This window comes from Galeopterus variegatus, unplaced genomic scaffold (genome assembly GCF_000696425.1).
Source record: "Galeopterus variegatus unplaced genomic scaffold, G_variegatus-3.0.2 Scaffold2236, whole genome shotgun sequence".
In the NCBI taxonomy this organism is placed as follows: domain Eukaryota; kingdom Metazoa; phylum Chordata; class Mammalia; order Dermoptera; family Cynocephalidae; genus Galeopterus; species Galeopterus variegatus.
Window position 1 is genome coordinate 221,442 of NW_007728347.1, and position 23,084 is coordinate 244,525.

General features: G+C 36.0%; 1 protein-coding gene across 1 annotated transcript in view; it reads left to right on the forward strand.

The window, feature by feature from the left end:
* Window positions 1–4,045: 4,045 nt before the first annotated feature.
* PHLPP2 (PH domain and leucine rich repeat protein phosphatase 2) overlaps window positions 4,046–23,084 on the forward strand; it is a 54,804-nt gene continuing 35,765 nt past the window's right edge. The window contains exons 1-3 of the mRNA XM_008581032.1: window positions 4,046–4,323; window positions 15,623–15,756; window positions 22,091–22,281. Coding sequence (XP_008579254.1) covers window positions 4,046–4,323; window positions 15,623–15,756; window positions 22,091–22,281 — 603 coding nt within the window. The remainder of the gene's footprint in view (window positions 4,324–15,622; window positions 15,757–22,090; window positions 22,282–23,084) is intronic.

The following is a 23,084-nucleotide window of genomic DNA, read 5'->3' on the forward strand; positions in this document are numbered from 1 at the left end:
AATGAGATTCGTCATGGAGAATAGGTGCTGTGTATTCCACATACAGAAGTTCTCAAGTGGATAAGTGGTCAAATTTTGTATTAAGTGAAACTGGAAAAGCATATGTAAGTAGAAGACTTACTGAATTGGGAAGAAAGTCAATCTCCCACATGTTTTTCTCAGAAGACTCCATAAAATTAAAGACTTTTCATTCTTTTTTGTAACTCTTTTATGTGTAATACCAAATAAAGGACATCATTATTGTCAAATAATATAGATCTTCATAAAAAAACTAATATAACTAAGCCAGTATAGTGTAGGCAGACTAGACCAGGGTCCATCTGTACAGAGTATTGGAAAATTTCATTCAAAATATGCCCCAGATTTATTTAGTAAATTGCCGAAGCATAGGTCTATAAATTTTTCAGATGTTTCCTCAATTATAACTCAATTTTGGAGTTACAGTTTTTTTGTTTTTTTACTCAATCTGTAGAAGATATGAGGTTCCTACTAATTTAGTTGGTTACTGCTATGAGATCCATTTTTCTCAAGAATAGTTTAAAGTTTTTATCAAAGTGATAGGTGTATATGATTTTAAATAATCAGTACCAAAATTTTTTAATGAACTGAAGTATTCATTATTGTGAATACTTATTCATAATAAATTATTTTGAGTTATTCAGAGAGTTACTTTGCCAGATCCTGTTTTTATCATGCATGTCTTAGAGTTAATCACATGTGGGTGTTTAATAGTTTATTACCTTTGAACTGATTGCAGCTCTTATATATTATGTTTATTTTTAGAGAGTTAACAGTGTAAAACTGAAGCAGTGGGTGCGTAATTCATGGCTTACTCTAAAGAGTTTTGCTTTCTAGAAAGATCTTTAAGTCTTAAATGTGCTCTTTGTACACTTGTTTGATGTGAGAGGTGATTATAGTTGTGTTCCCTTTTAGATAAGTTTGTGATAGCAGTTCTTTTATAGGAGTAAGGGAAAAAAGAAAGTGTTCTAAGTCTGGCAATTCCGGTGGTATGGTGATTCTGAAAGCTGAAAGCAGAGGACAATGTCATCTGCATTACTGGCTGCTGAGGCCTTTCCAGCAGTTACCTGATGCATTAGGCAGTGGAGCAGGACATTCTTGAGAAGGAAGCACTAGGTGATTCAGCAGTGGCTAATAATAGCTAAACAGTCCATCTAGATTGTTGCTATAAGACTTTGTTTTGCTTAGTATCCTGGTCTTTTAAATGCCCGTTGATCAGGTTTAAGAGAATGATACCTATAAAAGCTGTAACCTAGCAGTTCATCTTCATAGGGTGGAGTTTATCATACAGACAGGAGATAAATCCTTTGAAGTAAATGATGGCCAACAACACATATGTTTTGTTTTGTTTTTTCCTTTTTGTCTTTTTTACTGACCGGTAACAGGATCACAACCCTCGGTGTTGCGCCCGCACCACGCTCAGCCAGTGAGCGGGAACCGGTCTCCACATGGGATCCGAACCCTCGGCGGGAGCGCCACCACACTCCCAAGCAGTGCACTCTCCAGTGCGCCACCGGGCCTGCCCAACACATATGTTTTGATAATGAAAAGTTCCTTAAGAAATTTAGAGTTTAAAGGGAAATACATCTGCACGTTTAAAAATGACTGTTAAAAATCCCTACAGAAAAAAAATCATGTATGAATGAAAATAATACTTTCTGGGGTCTTTCTAGAGTTTTCTAAGATTGAGAAGATCAGTGAGCCATTATTTGACCTTAGAAAGTTTTCTTTTTTAAAGAAGCCTTTTGGTGGTTGTGTGGAATAGTGTCTTGTACTTTTCTCTCCACCGAGTGCAGAATGCAGAGCTTCTTTCTATGTTACGACTGTACCATATGGAGTACTGTTTTCAGGTGGACCAGCTAGTCTTTCCCAAAGATTAAATAATAAGGAATATTTAAAATTAACCAGTAGTTAACTAGTCAGCGGTTAAAATTGTTTAGTAGTATAAATATGATGGTCCCTATGTTTATGAAATAAGCACTTGAAAGTTCTTTGTTAATTTTGAGGTATTCAGCTTTGAGAAAATGCACTTGATGAGAAAAAAGAGCCCTAATTTCCACTTGTAGCAGGGGTTTATCCCATTTCTGTAAAGTTAGAATAAATAGTAATCCTCATGGTTTTGAATAGCTATAACCAAATCCCCAATCTGCAAAATGACCAATTTACACATGTGTTATCCTAAATTTAAATAATGAAGCCATTTTCACTCTTGTTTTTCTTGCTTCCCACATGAAAATACCTGCTAACTTTTCCTTCCCCTTTTTTTTTACCATCTTTAAAAATTTAATTTTAAGTGCTAGTTATCTTCAAATATTTAATCTAAGTGATTATAAAAATAATATTTGCTGTATTTATAGGTTATTTATAGGTTATTTATTTGCTTTATTCCAATGAGGAATGCTAGTGAAAGTATTTTATTTACTCCCTTTCAGTTTGTGGCTTATACAAAGAAAAGATTGTAGTACAGAAATGGAGATTTTTTTCCCCCTAGTTTGTTCAACTTCTTTCCAGTGCTAATTGGGTTAAAAGTACAGATTGGGAATACATTTCTGTGTTGTCAGCTGAATTCTGCAAACATCTCTGTACCAAGACACTATAATAGGCTCTCAGTGGAGAACAGAATAAGAAATACCAAATCATTAAAACCTGTTGTCATGCATGTATATTAGGAGTATGTTCAAGGTGAAAAAGTTCTGCTGAAGAGAGAGTAGAGTCACTAATTCTTTCTAGGTAGGAGGGGAGCGTGGGGATGGCAGATATGGAAGGCTCGATAGAGAGGGTGACACTTCTGTAGAGTTTTGAAGAGTAACTCATCATATGGACAAGGTGGAGAAGGACATTTCAGACAAGTCACAGTATTGTGGAATAGTTGGTGTGTTTAGGGAGCTAGAGGTAGTTGGATGTGACTGAAGTACAGAGTGAAGGGCAGTGAGGAATGAAGCTGGAAGATATCAGTGGAATTGTTGGGAGAAATTTCTTTTTTATTAAAAAAAGACAAATAGCCTGTCGTAAAAAAGGAGTAGGCAAATGTTGATCTTTAGAAACTTATTATATTGGCTGTAGCAGTTTTTGCTTTTGAGATAACTTCATAATGCATGAATTTCACATACCTGAGTTATCAAATGTAACAGTAGTTTTTTTGAAACATGATGGGAATGGAAAAAATACTAGTATTTGTGCAATATGATGTCGATACTATCTTGCTTATTTGGCATATGAGGAAGAGGATCACAACCCTAGAAAGACTTACAAGTTTTCCTAAAGAGACATGCACGAAAGTGTTTATTGAAGCATTGTTTCCAATGGTGAAAAATTGGAAACAAACTAAATGCCATCAACAGGAGAGTAGATAAAGTACAGTGTATTCATAAAATGGAATTTATTCAAATGAGTGAGCTGGATGTATTAACGTAGATAGATCTTTAAACCAACGTTGAACCAAATAAAATTGCAAAGCGTGAAACATAAGTATGTTAAGGTTTGGATAGTTTTAAATCAGGTAAAACAATAATATGTATAGTTTATAGATGTATACATATATGGCAAACACAAAAAATGCATGGAGTGATAAATATTAAACACAGTAGTGTTTGTTTCTGGGGAGAGGAGGGAATGGGATTGGTGTGGGGTACCAGGTAGCTTCAGCTGTGTATATAGCAATATATTGTATGTATGTTCTTTAGAATAATGATCTGAAGTAAAATGGCAAAATATTAAAATTTGTGAAAGTTGGGTAGTGGGTACATAGTTATTTTGTTATTCTTGACACTTATCTGAAAATGTAAGAAAAAGAGAGGGTCAGAGAAGATGATGGATGGAGACATGAACAACTCGCAGTAAAGAAAATTACGTTAGCCGGGTTAAGAATGGGTATGGCAGATGTGGAAGGCTCCACAAGAGGAGGGGATACTTGAGCAGAGTGTTGTTGAACATAAAGTAGAGAGGTGGGGTGAGCACTGAACATGTCTAATTCAGTCAGACGTGCTAGCTAATGATTTCTTTCTCTTGATATTTTTTTTAGAGAAATATGAAACGCAACGGGAGCAGAAATTGTTTGAATAGGAGAAGTAGGTTTGGTTCTCGAGAAAGAGACTGGCTGAAAGAAGATGTGAAGAGAGGCTGTGTTTACCTTTATGGAGCAGACACAACCACTGCCACTACAACCACCACCACCTCCTCCAATTCCTCATCCTGCTCCTCGGACTTACATCTCGTCCTTTGCACAGTAGAGACACCAGCATCAGAAATATGTGCTGGAGAGGGAAGAGAAAGTCTTTATATACAGCTTCATGGAGACCTGGTCAGGTGAGGTCTGAGTTCTGTCACTCTGATTCTACTGCAATATAAGTAATGTGTGTTTCCGCTTAGAAGTGGACATTAGGGATTTTAGTTGTGTTAGAACTGATGATGATTATGGAGTCACTAGGCTTGAAAAAAGATTTGTCCTTGGAATGCTGACTTTATGATTGTTGAACTTAAAAACTATTGGTAAAGGAAAATTTGAGAGTTCTTTCATTTGGAATACACCGTAGGTCAGATACTTAAATTTAAAATAAATGTTTTATTTTAATATTTTTTGGCTGCTGGCCAGTATGGGGATTGAACCCTGGATCTTGGTGTTATCAGTATCATGCTCTAACAAACTGAGCTAACTGATTAGCTCTAAAATAAGTACTTTAAAAGTTAATTTTTTTGAAAAGTGTAAATAGAATGAAATTGAAATATGTAAAAGGGGTGAGAAGTCCTTTTCTCTCCCCCATTCCCCAGCTGCCCAGACCTTTTCATGAAGGTAGTTGTTATTACCAGCTTCTTAGGCATATTGGGGTAGTCTATGCAATTATAATCTTATATATGTTCATGCATGAGTATATATCTTTATTTATATATATAAATTTTAAAACTAATGGTGCTATATGCAACACACTGGTGACTTATCTCTTAGAAATCTTTCCATATTAATATTTATATAGTTGTCAATTATTTAATGGCTGCAATAGTATTCCATTTTATGAATCTACCATAATATTAGCCAATCTCCTATTAATGGGCAGTGAAGTTGTTACCAATTTTTTACTGCTACAAACAGTGCTGCAATGAATATCCTTGAACCTATGGTATTTCTTGTATGTGGGAGTCTATCTGTAGGATAAACTCCTAGAAGTGGAATTGCTGAGTCAGAGGTTATGAGCATTTATAATTTTGATAGATATTGTCAGATTTCTCTTCATAGGGGTTATATTACCATCAAAAATATAAAAGTATATCTATTTTCCCCTTTCTCCAAAACATATTAGTATTAAATTTTATATGTAAATATAAATACATACTCACGCATGGGCACCTATCTGCTTATAAATAGAAATGATTGTTGATAGTTTTTAAATTAGAAAATCGTATAGTCAGTGTTCCAAGGACAAATCTTTCTCCAAGGCTAGTGACTTAGATATTTGCAAATCTGATAGGAATTTTGTTATTTTGTTGTTTTAATTTTTATTTCTCTTAATGAGTGAAGTTGAGCATATTTTCATGGGTTTAAAAGCCATTTGTGTCTTGAAAATTTTTTACATAAATGTGAAGAAAAGTATTTTTATAGTAGTCTTATACTGTGCATATGAACTCTTTAATTTAGCTTTTTTTAAAAATAAAAATCACTATTAGTTCTTTGAATTAGACATCAAATAAGAGCTTTTTAAATGCCTGACCATTTTTTTCTTCTCCCCATTCCACAAAATAAAGAAATGTCTTGAAACAGAATACAAAGCTGTGAATTTAGTACTGCTGAAAGTGAGAAAGGAAGCTCCCACTTACACCTTAAAAGTGTAGTAATAATAGTAACACCTTTAGCCGAGCTAAAAATTGATGTCATTTTAAAAGTCTAAACTGAGGTTTACTTTGTGTTCCTTTTAGGATTTGGACTAATTCTTGAAAAAGTAGATTAGCATTTGAATGTTTTCCTTGTTCACCAGTTAACTACATTTCCTAAATCCATTTGTAAAATGAAAGGATCAGATTGAGTGATCTTAGGCTTTTCTAAATCTTAACACTGATTCTGATCTAATTTTATCAGGTGGACTGGGTGATCCTTAGGCTTTTCTAAATCTCAATACTGATTCTGATCTAATTTTATCAGGTGGAAAGCCTTGACCTAGATTATAGCTGGTAGTGATTGATTGAGTTCACTTAAGCGTATGATTCATTCCTTTGTATACTGATGTATATATATACAATGATATTAGAAATGTGGCAAGAACCCCACTGAAATTGGCTTGCTACTGCTAGTTGTATAATTAGTTAAGAATCCAAATGTAATATACTTTATTTACTTACGTGAATCTAAATTGTACTTATAGTGAAGAGTTTGTCTCTTTTTAGCCTTGTAGCCTTAATAATTTATCATGAAATACTACTTTGAGGGTATAATTGATTAGAAAATAATGAAAACACAATTGAATTGTGGTTTGAAAGAATGAGTGTATTTTCATTGCTGGAGTAGTAGCTCAGAAACTCTTATCCAGCTGAGTGATGATGATGATGATGTGATGATGATGGTTGTGGTGGTGATGATGGTAGATTTCAGCCAACAATAAGTGGTTTCTTGTGCTAGTCAGTGTGCTTAGTGCTTTATATGTATTTTCTCATTAAATCCTCAAAATAACTCCCAGACAGGTAGTATCATTCCTTTCAGATGAGGGGAAAATTGAGGCTTTGTGAGAAGTCCAGTAACTTGGTCAAGGTCAGGCACTTGGAATGCCTAAATCATTCAAAATAGATCATAGACTTCATTCCTAGTAATGGTTCTCCTGGAGAGGAACTGGCACAGCAGTGTCCCTTACTCAGTTTCACTATTTAATCATGCTTTTTTCAAGATATTTTTTAGATCTCTTACTCACTTGTTAATTGCTTGAGTTCAATATATCTAATCAGAAGAGTAGGTACTTTCTTTGTTAATAGCTCTTTATAAAATAGTTGGCGGTCTAAGGCATTATCTTTTTTAAGAACTTTTTTTGCTGATTACTGAAGTATAATATGTGTTCATTGAAGACATCTTGGAAAATGAAAAAATATGAAGAGAATTAATAATATTCAGTGCTTATAATTTATGTAAATTACCTCATTTAATCCTCACAACAGTCTTGTGAGGTAAATACTATCCCCATTTTATAGATTGGGAAACAGTCTTTAAGAGGGTTAAGCATCTTACCTAAGAGCCATCAGCCAGTAAGTGGTAGAGGCGAAGTTTGAACTCAGGCATTCTCCATCCTCTTAACCTATATTGCTTCTGCATAGTAACATTTTTTTTTTTTTGCAGTTCTTTTTCTTGATCACACCACATACTTTTAATTACATATTTGGGCTCATACTATATATTCAATTTTATGTCCTGCCTACTTCACCTTAATTTAATTGTGGCATTAAAAATTCTTTAGACAGTAGTTTTAATAGCTACAGAATATTCCTTTTTATGGATATACTATAACTTCTTTAAAAATTGAGAGATAATATGCAGTAATGGTTTAGAGGCTGGACTCTAGAATGAGAGTGTGTGGGTTCAAATCCTGGCTCTGACAGTTGGTATGCAAGCTACATACTATGTAAGTTGCTCTGTGCCTTAGTTTAGTAATCTGTAAAATGGAGGACGATGATATTTATATTGTTGAATTGTCACAAAGGTTAAATTACTTATACATGTTATAAGGATTAAATGAATTAATACTTGTAAAGTAGTGCTTCTTAAACTGTTCACCTGGAGAGCTTGTTAAAATACAAATTCTGATTCAGTAGGTCTAGGGTAGCCTGAGATTGTATATTTCTATTAAGCTCCTAAGTGATATACTGTATTTTGAGTAGCAAAGAAGTAAAGTAGTTAGAATGATGTCTGGCACCTAATAAGTGCTCAATAAAAATTACCTATTTGGGTTGTTTCGTATCATCCAACTCTTAAAGGTAGTGTTTTTGACTAAACTATTGCCCATGAATCTTTGTGTTGCTGATTTCCCTAGGCTAGGTCCTGGAAATGGGATTACTAGGACTAAAATTACCCTGTGTTTTGTCTAAATCAACCATTATTTCTTTCTTTACTTTTTTTCAATCATGGACTCTCACTTGAGTATAGCTCAAGGATTACAAATTTATAGAATTTTAGCACATGAAGAAACCTTACAGAGATCATCTACTGGTAAAGTAAGTCTACCCAAAGCAACAACTCCCGTCCCCCTCTCTATTTGGAAATATGTATTGGGTGCAGGGTTTTTTGGTTGTCACAACTACTGGGGAGAGTTACCAGTGTTTATTTAGGGGGCAAGGGCCAGAGAGGCTTAATGTCTTTAGTGTGTGGGACAGCCCTGTATAGCAAAGAATTGCCCTGCCGCCAAATCTAGGATCTTCTCCACTGGGAATCACTGAGGTCATTTCTCTCTGTTTTATAACTGTGAAACAGGCCCAGAGTTCAGGTTGAAAGCACGTTCCTGAAGCTGAGTGGTGATAGAGCTGCAGTTGGGACACAAGAGTCTTGTCTCCCAGTGTACTGCTCCTTACATTATAACATGAGGGTACTTCAAAAAGTTCATGGAAAAATGGAATTAAAATATAATACGAATCTTTCCATGACTCTTTGAAGACCCTGTGTATTTGGCCTGTTTTTTTCTATTGAATTGTTTAAATGATAAATGACTCGCTTGGCTGGCTGGTTGCTCAGTTGGTTAGAGTGTGGTGCTAAAACCAAGGTCCAGGGTTCTATTCCTGTACCAGCCAGCTGTCAAAAAATTTTTTTAAATAAATGACTCACAACTTAGCATAATCATTGCCTTCTCTCTGAAAAGTTGTAACAAGATCATATGTAATAAAATGGCTTGCCCTTTGTCTCATGGTCATATGTTTACTTTTATTCTTAGTCATCAAAATAACTAAGATTTCTACGTTTGATAGGGATAGCTCTTTTACGATAGCTGAGAACCAATAGGATGTGTCTAACAGAAAATAACACCCTTGGGATTTGGGATTCTTTTTTTTTTTTTTGTCTTTTGTCTTTTTTCCGTGTCCGGCAACGGATTGCAACCCTCAGTGTTGCCCCCGTACCGGACCGGGGACCGGCAACGGGATTGCAAGCCTCGGTGTTGCTCCCGCGCCTCGCTCAGCCAGTGAGCGGGAGCCGGTCTGTATGTGGGATCCGAACCCTTGGACGGGAGCGCCTCCGCGCTTCCCAAGCGGCGCACTATCCAGTGCGCCACCGGGCCGGCCCGGGATTTGGGATTCTGATTTATAATTCCTTTTCTGTCACTGACTTGCTAGGTGACCTCTTTCAAGTCACTAAAATTTTGTTTACCATATTATTATTATTTTGTTTTGGGGGCTGGCTGGTATGGGGATCTGAACCCTTGACCTTGGTGTTACAACTATGTGCTCTAACCAACTGAGCTAACTGGCCAGCCCATTTGCCATATTTTGAAGTTATAAAACTTGAATGAAAAATCCTGCTTTGGGATAGATAGTGAACTGATTACCACTGAGGAGGGGAAAAGGAGATTTTAAAAATTCCATGTTTTATATCTCTGTACTGTTTTAAAACTTTAAAAGAATGTATTGTACATTACAAAACTGGAATATAAATAAATCTTATTTTGAAACAATTTTTTTGCCTTTTAATACTTCTAAAATCAACCAGTACAGTTGATGGTAGGTCATAGTTTAATCAGCAGTGTTTTTTCTTCTTACTGGTTCTTCTGACATTATCTGGTTTGCTGCAGTACAATTCTTACACTGACCACCAGAGTTAGTGCAGATTTCACAAGCTAAAGGGTGTGGTCCCCAGCAAGATTACCCTTACTTCAGACTCCAGCTGTGCTTTAGGGGTCCCCAGGCCATCTGCACTTCTGACCAACTGGCTATAAAGTTAGGAGTTCATATGACCTGCCCCTTAGGTTCAATAATTCACTAGAATGACTCACAGAATTCAGGAAAGCTCTGTACAGTTGTCCCTTATTATCCATGGGGGATTGGTTCCAGGACCCCCTCACCCACATACCAAAATCCACAGATGCTCAAGTCACTTATATTAAATGGTGTAGTATTTGCATGTAACCTACACACATCCTCTAGTATACTTGAAATCATCTCTAGATTATTTATAATGCCTAATACAATATAAGTGCTGTGAAAATAGTTGTTATACTGTATTTTAAAAAAAAATTTGTAGTATTTTTATTGCTGTATTATTTATCTATCTATCTATCTATCTATCTATCTATCTATCTATTTATTTATTTGAATATTTTCTATCCATGGTTGGTCGAATCCAAGGATGTGGAACGTGCGGATCAACTATAGTTATGATTACAATTTTAGTATAAAGGGTACAAATCAGAACCAGCCAACTGAAGAAACTCATGGGGTGAGGTCTGGGAGGGTCCCAAGTACAGGGTGAATTCAGGTCTTCCTTGCCCTCTCCATATGAAATAAGGGCCTGCTACCCTTCCAGCACATTGAAGTGTGCACCAACCAGGAAGCTCCATTGAGCTTCAATACAGAGTTTTTATTGGGGTTTCATTATGAAGGCATTATAGATTGAATCATAAACCTTGTGATTGAACTCAATCTCCAGCCCCTCATGCTCCCCCACCCAAGTCATCTGGCTCAAAGCCCCAACACTGTAGTCACATGGCTGGTCTTTCTGGTGACCAGCCTCCATCCTGAGTCATTGCATTTCTTAGCATAAACTCAGGGATGATCCAAGGGGTTCGTGAATAACAAAGACACTCCTATTACACAGGAAATTCTAAGGATTTGGAGTGTCTCTCCTAGTAACCAGGAACAAAGGCCAGTCATATTCTTTATTATACAGCAGTGGTGCATAAAAAATAGTGTATCTATCAAATGATGGTGTATTAGACTTAATGAAATATGGTAATTTTAAAACATAGCTTTTTGGGTTCCTTGGTGTGAGTAATTCAGCATATGAAGTGCTTTGAGTTCTTTTCTGCATAAATTATTTTATTATGTAAAATAATGTGGTTTGCCTAAAAGAAGCTAGGCTTTGCAATGAAGCTTCATTTTTCTATTTGCAAAATGCCGTAGTTTTCTAATATATCAAACAGCTTCAGCATAGTGTCAGGTATGAAGTAAACATTAATTGAAGTGTACTTATTGTTGCTGTTGGTAATAATTATTATCTATACTGCTGATTTGAACATTTGCAGATTTTACCTTTATAGGTGGTCAAGGATTGGGTTTGTAGGGACAAAGAGAATTTTCTCTCCCCCTTTGAAGTTTCCAGTCTGCTGAAATAAAGTAACAGTAAATTAACAGGAGAAAAAGGCAAGTTTATTACATGCATGGGGGAATCACAGGAGAGTCATTACCCAGTATAGCCCAAAGAGGATTATACATGGTTCTTCCTAAGGGAGAGGATGATGGTGGAATGTAGACAATTTTGAGAGGTAGTAAATAATTTTTAGGAGAGTTGAATAGGCCCAAAGAACAGACAGTAGTTTGTAAATGATTCTCGTAGGGAACTGAATGGGACAGAAGAACAAACAGTAGCTTCTGACAAAGTCTCTTTAGGTGTGGTGACATTTCTCAGTCTTTCTTCCTGCGATGTCAGTTTAATCTTCCCTGGCTAATGAAATTTCAGAGAGGAGATTGAAAGCAATTGTGTTCCTTCTGGAAGAGCTTCAGAGAAGGGAATTTCAGAGAGAGTTCCACCCTGTGCTTGGGGGGAGAAACAGTAGAAGGTCAGAAAGCCCTTGGGTTTGAGGCTGTTTCTAATGCCTTTTAATTCCCTTTAGTTAAAAGTGCTCAGCATGCCGAAGTGCCATACCTTCCGGTTATCGTTTTCTGAGCCCCAACAGGTTTTAATCTGAATTTGATGTAGAGAATGCTGCTGTGCTTTGCTAGGGTCTTTGATACAATTATTCTCTGTGTTGGATTTTTAATAGTGTATGCTTTTGCCTCCTGCTATGAAGTAGAACTTTTGTGAAATGATACTTGGTATGAAATTTACTCTTAAATGTGTCTTAACTATGGGCACTGTGTAGAATAACTAATACAGGAAGATACTACTCTTGGCTAAATGATATAATCTGCTGTTGATAGCATTGCTGCATTAGTTGGCTGGTTTGGAGAATTACCATATGCACATATATTTATATGTACATGGACTACAGTAGTCCTTAGAAGCATTAGGAGCAAACCAAAACTTTTACAGTAGTCTTATTGTTGCCTTAAAAGAGTAGTAGTATTTCAAATGTTGAATAGAACTTTTTGTTGCTAGCATTACTCTCTTCCATACCTGTTTTGCAGTATATAATTTTTCTTTGATTTGCAAGAGATAAAACAAATAGTTAATTACCAGCTTGTTAAACTTTTGGAACTTAGAAACTCAAAATTAAGCTGTAAGCATATCATAGCTTTCCCCTCCCTGATACTCTACTCTCTTAAGCAGATGAGTTTAATGAGTAAATGAAATTAGTCTCTCATTTTACTTGTTTTTATACTTCTTGAAATATATATATATATTTTTAAAGATGACCGGTAAGGGGATCTTAACCCTTGACTTGGTGTTGTCAGCACCATGCTCACCCAGTGAGCAAACCAGCCATCCCTATATGGGATCCGAACCCGGGGCCTTGGTGTTATCAGCACCGCACTCTCCCGAGTGAGCCACACGCCGGCCCTACTTCTTGAAATATTACTTGTTTACTCATTTATGCTAAATTAATGAGAGCAAATGTTGAGGCGCTCTTGATTTTTTTTTTTCCTCCCACAGGGAAAATACTTTCTTTAGGTGGAAATATATAAAGAAGGTTTCCAAAATATACAGAACTTTTTTAGGCCAGGAAATTTGATCTCGTAAGATATGTCAGAATGAGGGTGTTTCCGTTTCTTTGGTTTTCTAGAGAGAAATAGAAAAATTGAGTGTGTGAAATTTAGCCTGAAAGTATAATTATTTCTGAATATTTGATTATTATATGGAATTGTAGTATTTAAATACATTGAACTCTATTCGTAAATATATTCAGGTAGAGTTTGTATTATATCAGGAAGGTGTCTTAGATAGAGTCTACCTCATAGACTCTTGAGTTCTAAAAGACCCTAAAGATCATCTGGCCCAATTTGATTCTTACAGGAGTCTCTTTTAAAATATCTCTATGACTCTCTAGTTCTCTGTAAGCAGTTCTGAGGGGCAGTGTGTTTCATCATTGAGCATCTCTAATTATTAAGATTCTTTCTTATGTTTAGCCCAAGTCTACCTATGCAACTTCTCATAGTCCTGTTATTTTGAGCAACACAAATAAGTCTAATCCTTCTTGACATTTGAAGATACACCTCTTTATACCCTTAGTCTCCTTGTCTTCAAGTTAATCCTCCTTCAGTCATTCTTCATGTTACATTGCTAGTTGACCTATCCAGGATACAGTTTATAGAAGTCCCTCTTAAAATGCACCTTTCTCAGAAGAATTCTACCATTGTCCTGGGAAAATGCCTAACATTGTTATGGACCTTTGTGAATTTTGATTTTCTTTGGCTAAGGATGAATTGGAACTGAAGTTTTTATTCTGAGAAGTTTATTTTATGTTTTTATTAAATTCAATCTTTAATGGTCTCTATAGGCTTTTTGTTCTTTGGTCCTTCCCCCTGTAGTATATTATTCTGAGTTTATTTTATAGTTTCTGGAAGGTAAAAGACTGAACAGAGCAGTCAGGAGAGGCAGGTGGTGGTTTTATTTTTGTCGTTTTTACACATCAGTATGATTTCTATCCCTAAATTATCATTTTCATACTGTTGTTTATATTCAGCTTTGTAGTGTTCCCATTTCATGATATTTTTTACTTAAGTCTTGTTGCCAACAGCATTTTCTAGTTCTTCAACCACAAAACACAGACATCCTTCATATCTTTTTGCTGTGATGGGAAGTGTATCATGTTTCTTCTAATGAGTAAGCTATCTAATGTTCTTTAAGACTTTTTGAAAACACATAGGCTTTCCTTTACTTGCTTTTTGGTGGCTGATTTATTTTTATTATTTTTATTTTTTGGCAGCTAGCCAGTACAGGGATAAAACCCTGGACCTTGGTGTTATTAACACCATACCCTAACCAGCCGAGATAACCAGCCAGCCCCATTGGTTGTTTTAGATGGGAGAAATATTCTATTTTTATTCTAATTAAAATTTGATTTCACTCCTGAAATTTTTTTGTGTGTGTGACTGGCTGGTACAGGGATTGAACCCTGGACCTTGGTGTTAGCAGCACCACACTCTAGTCAGTCGCTGAAATTTTTTTGAGTAATACTTATCAACATGTTATTGAACACTTACTACATGAGATATTTTGCTAAGCACTTTACATGCTATACAATATCTTATAAGTAAATAAATACATTTAGTAACAACCTTATGAGTTAAGTACTCTTGTTATTCCCATTATACTGATGAGGAATTTAAGACAGTGAGGTTAAATAACTTGTGCAGCGGCAGGCACTTGATAAATGGCAGAACTTAGACTCAATCCCAGGCAGTCTGACTTTTGGAGCCCATATTCTCAGCCACTGTATTTAGCCACTATATTGTATTTGCTTTATGATAAAAGAATCGCAAAAGAGCTGTCTTGCTATTATGACTGGTGTAGCCCCTTCTATCAAACTACACAATTATCATTTTTGTTTTTTAAAAATATTTAAAGTATTTTAAGTCTGTGTGATTTAAAATACAGTGTCATCAGAGGCCACAAATGATTATGACATTCTGATTTTATCTTAGCTTTCAATCAGGACCATGTAGTAAAATGATTTTTTTGAGAATTATTGGGTCATTCGTTCCTAGTTTTATGGAAGAATCATCTATGAAGCCAGGCAAAATATATAGTGCCTGGGACATATGGGCAGCCAAAGTCTACCTCTATGATTGTGTGTGTACCTCATATGAAATCAGTTATGGCTAAGTATAGTCTTTCATATCTCATAATTTTGCTGCCTTTTAAGTTTGGACCAGTGGTTTTCAAAGAATCTTTTGGGGGGTCCCTGAGATTCTGTAAAGAGGTGTGTGAGATCAAAACTCTTTTATAATAATACATCAGTTTTCTCTTTCACTCACAATCTTTCATGAGTGTACAATGAAGTTTTCTAGTGACTGTGATGTGACATCACAACAGAGTGAATACAGAAGCAAACCAGAGCATCCAGCTATCTTCCATTAACCACCTATTAAAGAGATTTACAAAAATGTAAAACAATGCTACTCTTCTCACTAAATTTATTTTTATTTTTGAAGATGTATTTTTCAAAAATCTTTATGTTAGCATACAATGGCCTGATTATTGTTACTTTAAAGTAAGTAAATAAATAATTTGGAAATTTTTAATTTTAATTTGTAATTCAGTAAATTTCAATAGCTATAACCCATGTAAACAAAACCTCTTTGGGTTCCTCAAAGAGTATAAAGGGGTCCTGAGACCAAAAACTTTGAAAACTATGTGTTTTAGCCTAGTTGTATCATATGATATTAAAGAAAATCTTGATCTAGAAATAAAAATTGAGTATAATGAAAGATTAAAAAATTAAATGAAGCATTTTTCTTACTTACCAAATATTTTTCTTTTGAATTGTATAAGCAGGAGACTGGAACCCACTGAACGACCTCTTCAGATTGTTTATGACTATTTATCCAGGCTGGGATTTGATGATCCTGTGCGCATACAGGAGGAGGCCACAAATCCTGACCTCGGCTGTATGATTCGATTTTATGGTGGTAAGAATTTATCCATGGCTTTGTAAATATATTAGCTACTTTTAAGTTGATCATTTGTGCCTCTGTCTGCTTTCAGCTTTTTTTTAGCATCTGGCTTGTAAGGAGATCCAAACCCTTGACCTTGGTGTTATCATCACCATGCTCTAACCATGTTCTAACCAAGTGAGCTAAGCGGCCAACCTTGCCTTCAGCTTTTTAGAAGTATTTTATCTAAAGATGTTTTTAAGCCAATGAACTAATGTAGTTAAAAACAACCAAACAACAACAAAAACAAGAGGTCAGAAGGTAAGGGAAGACTTACAGGAATAGCAAAAAATATCTTTCCATTTTATTTTTGCTCTTTTTGTTCTGCGTTTTGCTCACTTATTAGAATTATTTTATACCTTTGTCAGAATCTTGATTGGATCATACTTTAGTATCAATTATTTTTACCATTGTACTTCTGGATAGTTTGATAATATTGACAAGATGGTGGTCATTATCATACATTTGATTTGACATTTGATGATTAGATCTGTCAAATTTATATGTTGGTGAATTTAGTGGGCTTTAAATCTAGGATTATTCACTCTCTCTTCTCTATTGTGCAGTTCCCCCCATAGACTGTTTTTCACCTGATTTCTTTAACAATAAAGTTTGGCTTATTTAAGTCAGATACCCTTTCCAAGTATGACTTTCCAGTTATACATAGCCTATTAATATTACTGCTAAGTAATATTCATTGAGTGCTCACTGTGTGCTTTTATGCTTATGAGTTACTTAATTTACTCATTACAACCACTCTGCCATAGGAACTATTATCCTGTTTTATAGATGAGAAAACGGAGGCAGAGAGAAGTAACTTGTTCAAGATACAACTCGAACATAATGTGATGCAGTTTTATTAAATGCACTTCACAAAAGATTTTATTTATAATTTTTTATCACAATATTATTTTATATGATACAGTTCCTTAAACATTGGTTTCGTTTCATTTTATTCCCATTAATTTGCCTCTTTGGGAATGTCCTGTGCTTTGTGATCCTGTTTTTGATTTTCTTTCCTTTCATTCCTAAGTAAAGATCATTGTTAGGAGTTGCTTTTTTTCTTTTTGCATTTATCTTTGGCCAGAATATATTAATGTTTGCTCTGTCTACTATTTTCTTATTTTTTTGGTTAACTGCACTGATCTGCAGCTACCCTGTATCTCAGCTTTTGAGAATTACATCCAAGGAAGAAATAAATTTTGAAGTTAATTCTGGAAACAAGTCTGTGTATTAGGGATTATTGTGACTATTTTTAATCTTAAAAATTAAGATTAAAGTCTTAATTTTTGTGTTTCTTAAATTTTAGAGTAGTATAAGTTTAGCTGTTATCTTTGAGGAAACTAGCTAAGAATTTTCTCTATAACAGATTACTTTGAAGAAAAGTAGCTTGCTTATTTGACATTGTTTTTATTTCAGAAGCATTAGCTGTATTCTGATTTGGCAAGGGAAGAGGGCATAAAAGGTTCTACTATGGTTTGCTTGGCCTTTTCTGGATTTTTCTCAGGAAATGTAAAAATTGCTTTTCAAAAATATTGGATCCCACGATTAGGTCAGTTTTATAGATATGTTTAGATTATCTGGTAATGCTCATGATGATGATAATGCTGTTAAATATATATCACAACTATGTTCTCATCATTAGTTGAAATGTTGGTGTAATTTTTTTTCTTGTTCCATGAAGAAAAATTTATAGTTTAAAACCCAATAGTCCCCTGAACTAGACCTTGAAATACCACATTGAAGTTATATAATATTTGTACATAAGATATAGCACATATCATTCATGCAACGGAATACTATGCAATCCTACAAAAAGGGGATGGGGGTGATTTTCCATAAACTGAAATGGAGTTATTTTCATTATCAGTTAAGTGAAAAAAGTAAGATACAAAAGAGTGTAGATAGTCTGTTACTTTTTATGAAACAAAGATATATATACATACCCACTATATATAATTCTTGAGTAATACTAGAGTAAATGAGTGAATGAATAAATGAATGAGTGTTTAAGTGCCAGAAGTGGGAATTGTAAATATAATCCTTTGCTAGTTCATGGAGGGAGAATAGTTGCCAGATTGAAGTTAAATCAGAAAAAAACTTTTGAGACTAATTGGAGGAATGCAGTCTACCTATCACTAAAAAACTTGGTTAGAAAAACCGACTTGGAACAGTAACAGGTTCCTTATCTGATTGTGGTTGAAACTGAATTCTTCATTGTACATTTTCATTCTAGAATGAAAATTGAGCCTTAAAATGCCATGAGCTGCTTTTTACTCATTGAGATTTCTTTCACATTCAGTTATATTGCACAGATTGGCTCTGATGCCACTAATTTTTCTACCACCACCTGATAAATTGTAGCATGCCCGTAATCTTAATGTATGCTTAAGAGGATATTTCTAGTAGAGTCTAAAAGAGTACCAGTTTGTACCACCTATACCAACACCAATATTTGGGGAGGTCTTAGGGAACCTTTTTGAAAGCAAGCTCTATTAACTAAGAGAGAAGCTAGTATAATTTGAGTGAGAAAATTATGTTTAGGCAAGTGGTTTTAAAGTTAATTATTTAAAAAAATAGGTAATATATGCATTTGGTATCAAAAGCAAAAGATAAAATATGTATATATACACACACACATACACACACTTACATATACGTAAGAGTACTTCAAAAAGTTAATGGAAAAATAGAATTAAAAGATAGTACAAATATTTCCATTAACTTTTGAAGACCCCTTGTGTGTGTGTGTGTGTGTGTGTGTGTGTGTGTGTGTGTGTATGTGTGTGAGAGAGAGAGAGAGAGAGAGAGAAAGAGAGAATCAGTTTATTGGCTAGGTAACAAATTGCCTCAAAACTTAGTGACTTAAAATGATAATAAATATTTATTATATGGGAGCAAGTAGTTTCCTATGTGTCATCACAGCATGGCAGCTAGTTTCCTCTGGTGGTGAGACACACATGTGCACGTACACACACAGGCATGCATGTGCACACGCATGGAGGCCTCAGTATCTTTTATGACTTAGCCTTGTAAGTCACCATCACTTTCACCCCTTACTGTTTATTAGGGAGTGAGTCACTAAACACAGTCCACACTGTCGAGGGGGGAATTAGGCTCCAACTTTTTTTTTTTTTTCCTTTTTGTCTTTTTTCATGACCGGCAACGGATTGCAACCCTCAGTGTCGCACCCGTACCGGCCCGGGACCGGCAACGGAATCGCAACCCTCGGTGTTGCTCCCTGCACCTCGCTCAGCCAGTGAGCGGGAACCGGTCTGTATGTGGGATCCGAACCCTCGGCGGGAGTGCCGCCGCGCTTCGCAAGCGGCGCACTGTAGCAGTGCGCCACTGGGCCAGCCCTAGGCTCCAACTTTTGAAGGGAGAAGTATCACAGAATTTGTGGACATATCTTAAAATCATCACAAAAAGTGTGCTTCCCTCTCACCTTTCTCCTCCAACCACCCAGCTCCTGAATCCAGAGACAACCACTGTTTTTAGCAGAAGGTAGGCCATTTTCGAAGTATTCTCTTGGAAGCAAATAGCTTAGTAATCAGCTTTAAATATTTCGTGTGGAGAATCTTTGGGAAATCAGCTTAGTTAGAATATAGTGTTAACAAGGCCAAGGTCATAAAGGCCTAAGATAATGTTGTAGGTTCTCTGGTTATAAAAGGTACCCAGTGTCCCAGGCAGCCATGCAAACACTAGTTATCAGCCTTGCTGGGGAGTGGGTTTACTGCGGGGGAGGTGAATGGAATGACTGTCACAGTGAAAATTCATGATATAAAAGCTGTGGAAATAACATATTTCACTAAAGTTGAGTGGGTAGCATGATCAATCATGGGGATTAAGAGAACACATTAATCAACCCCTTGTGTATAAGGAAACAGAGTCCAGAAGGTGTGATTTGCAAGTGAATTTGTAGTTCTGGGACTGTATTGCCGGGTAGCACAACTCCCCGCCCGAGCATTTCTTTCTGTACCACATTCTCTGCACAGATTTTTAAAAACAGTTTTGTCCAAAGAGAGTAAATAGAACCAAAAGAAGCCGGACACAAAAGATTCACTCAGTATGTTTCCATTCACTTAAAGTCCAAAAACAGGCAAAACTTAGCCATGTTGTTTAGAGATGTGTGGCAGTACTACTGCTTGTCTATCCATATCTGGTCTTTCCTTCTTGCATAAATACAGAATTGTAGTTGGGCATATGACTGCCCAGCTATGTCTCGTTTCCCAGTCTTTCTTGCAGTTAGATGTATACATGTGACAATTTTCTTCTGTGCTATGGAGTGCAATTGATGTGTGCCACTTCTGCACCGGGTTCCTAAAACCTACCATGTGTGCTTCTTGGTCTCTTTTCCTCTTCTGTAGGCTAGGACAGCAGTAATCAGAGTGATAATTGAAATCAAGTGCCACCATCAGCCTGAGTTTCTGAATGACAGTGTTTACCCCACCAACCCAGAATGCCTACCCGAACAGAATTAAATTTCTGTTGCGTTTGAGCCATTCTGTTTGCTACAGTAGTTTAACCTACTGTAATTAATACAGGATATATATATAAGTGGCAAAAATATAAAGAGAGCAAGGGAATTATTATTATAAAAGCCTGGGAGCAGCTGACCTCCAGGGTGGACGAAAGAAAATGTGATTCTTACAAGTAGAATTTTTGTATACATACAGTATACATTTTAAATTTTGACTATTTCTAAATTACACAAGTAGGTGATAGCATTGTGCACTTTTCTTTATAGAATTTGAGAGTACTTATTTCCCTACGTCTTTGCCGATCTTTGCCCCAAATTGCAAAACATACTAGCTCATGTTAATTTGCATATTTTAAACTTCTTTGTTAAAATGTAGGAGTAATATCGTGCTTAAAGAAAGAGAAGCTCTTGCATGCACATACCAGCTTCTGCTACCATGATTGGAATAGTCAATTGAAATGTCACCCATAAGCTTTTCTTCATGAGGGGCAGAGAGGATTGGTACAGAACTAGAGTATGACTATTATTGATTTCTTCCTTCTAGAATAGACTAATAGGAATAGTGGCTGTCATTTATTCCATACTTTTTTGTACCTAAAACTATGCTTAGTACTTTATATTCATTATCTTACTCAATTTTTACAAGAACCCTGTGAAGGTAGGTAGTGTTAAGATCCAAACTATATATGAGGAAAGTAAAACTCAGTGAGATTAAGTAGTTCAAGGAAACAAAGTACATGGCAGAACCAGTATACAAACTCAGGTATGTCTGATCCAAAGGCTGTGGTCTTAACTATTCTACCATACTGCCTTTCTCTGCCTACATGGGAGATATGGCTGTTGCAAGAAGGATTAGTAATGGCATCCAAGGTAAAATCTTACCTTGTAGAACAAAGTTCACAGGTATTCTCACTATATAAATTCAGTGATTGGGGGGAGTAGTGAGAGGTTGGTTAACAGATACAAAAGTACAGCTAGATAGGAGAAATATTACCTAGTGTTCTATAGTACTGTGGTGTGACTATAATTAATAATTTATTGTATGGTTTCAGTTAGGTAAAAGAGGCTTTTGGATGCTTCCAACACAAAGAAATGATAAATGTTTTGTTTTTTTTTTTTCTTTTTCTTTTTTGTCTTTTTTCGTGACCGGCAACAGGATCACAACCCTCCGTGTCGCGCCCGCACCGCGCTCAACCAGTGAGCGGACCGGTCTCTATATGGGATCCGAACCCTCGGCGGGAGCGCTGCCACACTCCCAAGCGCCGCACTCTACTGAGTGCGCCACCGGGCCGGCCCAAGAAATGATAAATGTTTGAAGTAATGGAAAAAGAATCAGTGGTTGCCAGAATTTCAGAGGATGAGCTAGGGAGGGAAGACTGTAGGATACTGTAATGGTTAATGCATGACATTATGCATTAGGCAAAACCCATAGAATTGTACTATACAAAGAAGGAACCCTAATATAAAATTAAATTAATGATAAAAATAATATGTCAATATTGATTCATAACTGTAACAAATGTACCACACTAATACAATATGTTAATAACAGAGGAACCATATATGTGGGTTGGGGGAAGGTATGGAAACTGTCTACACTTTCTGTTCAATTTCTCTCTAAAACTAAAACTGCTATAAAATAAAAATTTTTTTAAAAATTCAGTGATGGGTAATATTTCAGGACTGAGATCTTGTTTTTGAAATACCTATACTACTTAGTTACTTACATGAATAAGATTGCTGAATGTTGGCACGTAATACTTTCTTTATCCCTTTCAGTATTCGTGTACCACTTTAATGGTAGATTCTGAAGTATTGTTTTCTTCTTAGAAAAACCATGCCACATGGATCATCTGGATCGAATCCTGCTATCTGGCATCTATAATGTACGCAAGGGAAAGACTCAGCTGCATAAGTGGGCTGAACGCCTAGTTGTTCTTTGTGGTACCTGCCTTATCGTTTCCTCAGTGAAGGATTGTCAAACTGGAAAGATGCACATTTTGCCTCTGGTTGGGGGAAAGGTAAAACTCACAAAAAATGAATTATTCTTCATTTTATCATCTTAATTAGGAAAATATCACTTATGCTTTACATAGCTTTTTTCATGTCTTTTCAAAGAAGCCAACGAGCATTATTGTAGGTTATATCAGAGACTCTCTGGGCAGTTCAGAGGCTATCTGTGCCCCAAATCCTGCTGCAGAACCATCTGTTGAAGGCAACCCCACCTCCACTGCTAAGCAGTAGACGCTGTTGGTGACAATGCCAAGAATACCCAGTGGATGCTATCACTAGAACCTGCCTTTGGAAACTAGAGTAGCTGCCAGCATTCATCACCGAAGATTATTTCTGGTTTCTCCTTTTCCCCCATTAGATTAAAATTCAGAGTTGGGGGTGGTCACTAGCCCCTCATTATTGGAGGTGCAGCAGTCACATGGTGACTGTGAGCTGGCAAGCATATACCAAGTGTAGCTGTGTGGAAAGTAGAAGGAGCCTGGGCCTTTGATGGCATTATGGAGCTACTATACCAGTCTTGGACTGACTACTCTATTTTTTTAAGCCACTGTTTTATAGCTGATAGTAATCAATTGATGTGCTGAAGAATTTCACAGTTAGAAAGTACAAAAGAGCCCTTAAGAGAGGCTCTGGTATACATCTAATAGGAGTTCCAGAGAAGATAGCAGAGGAGAACAGAGAAGCAATATCTGGAAAAATAGTGGTTGAAAATTTTCTAGAAATACAAGCGTGTGTTCAGATTCAAAGTACACTAAGTACTGAGTAGGATAAATAAAAATAAATCTATACTTAGACACATTATATAGAACAT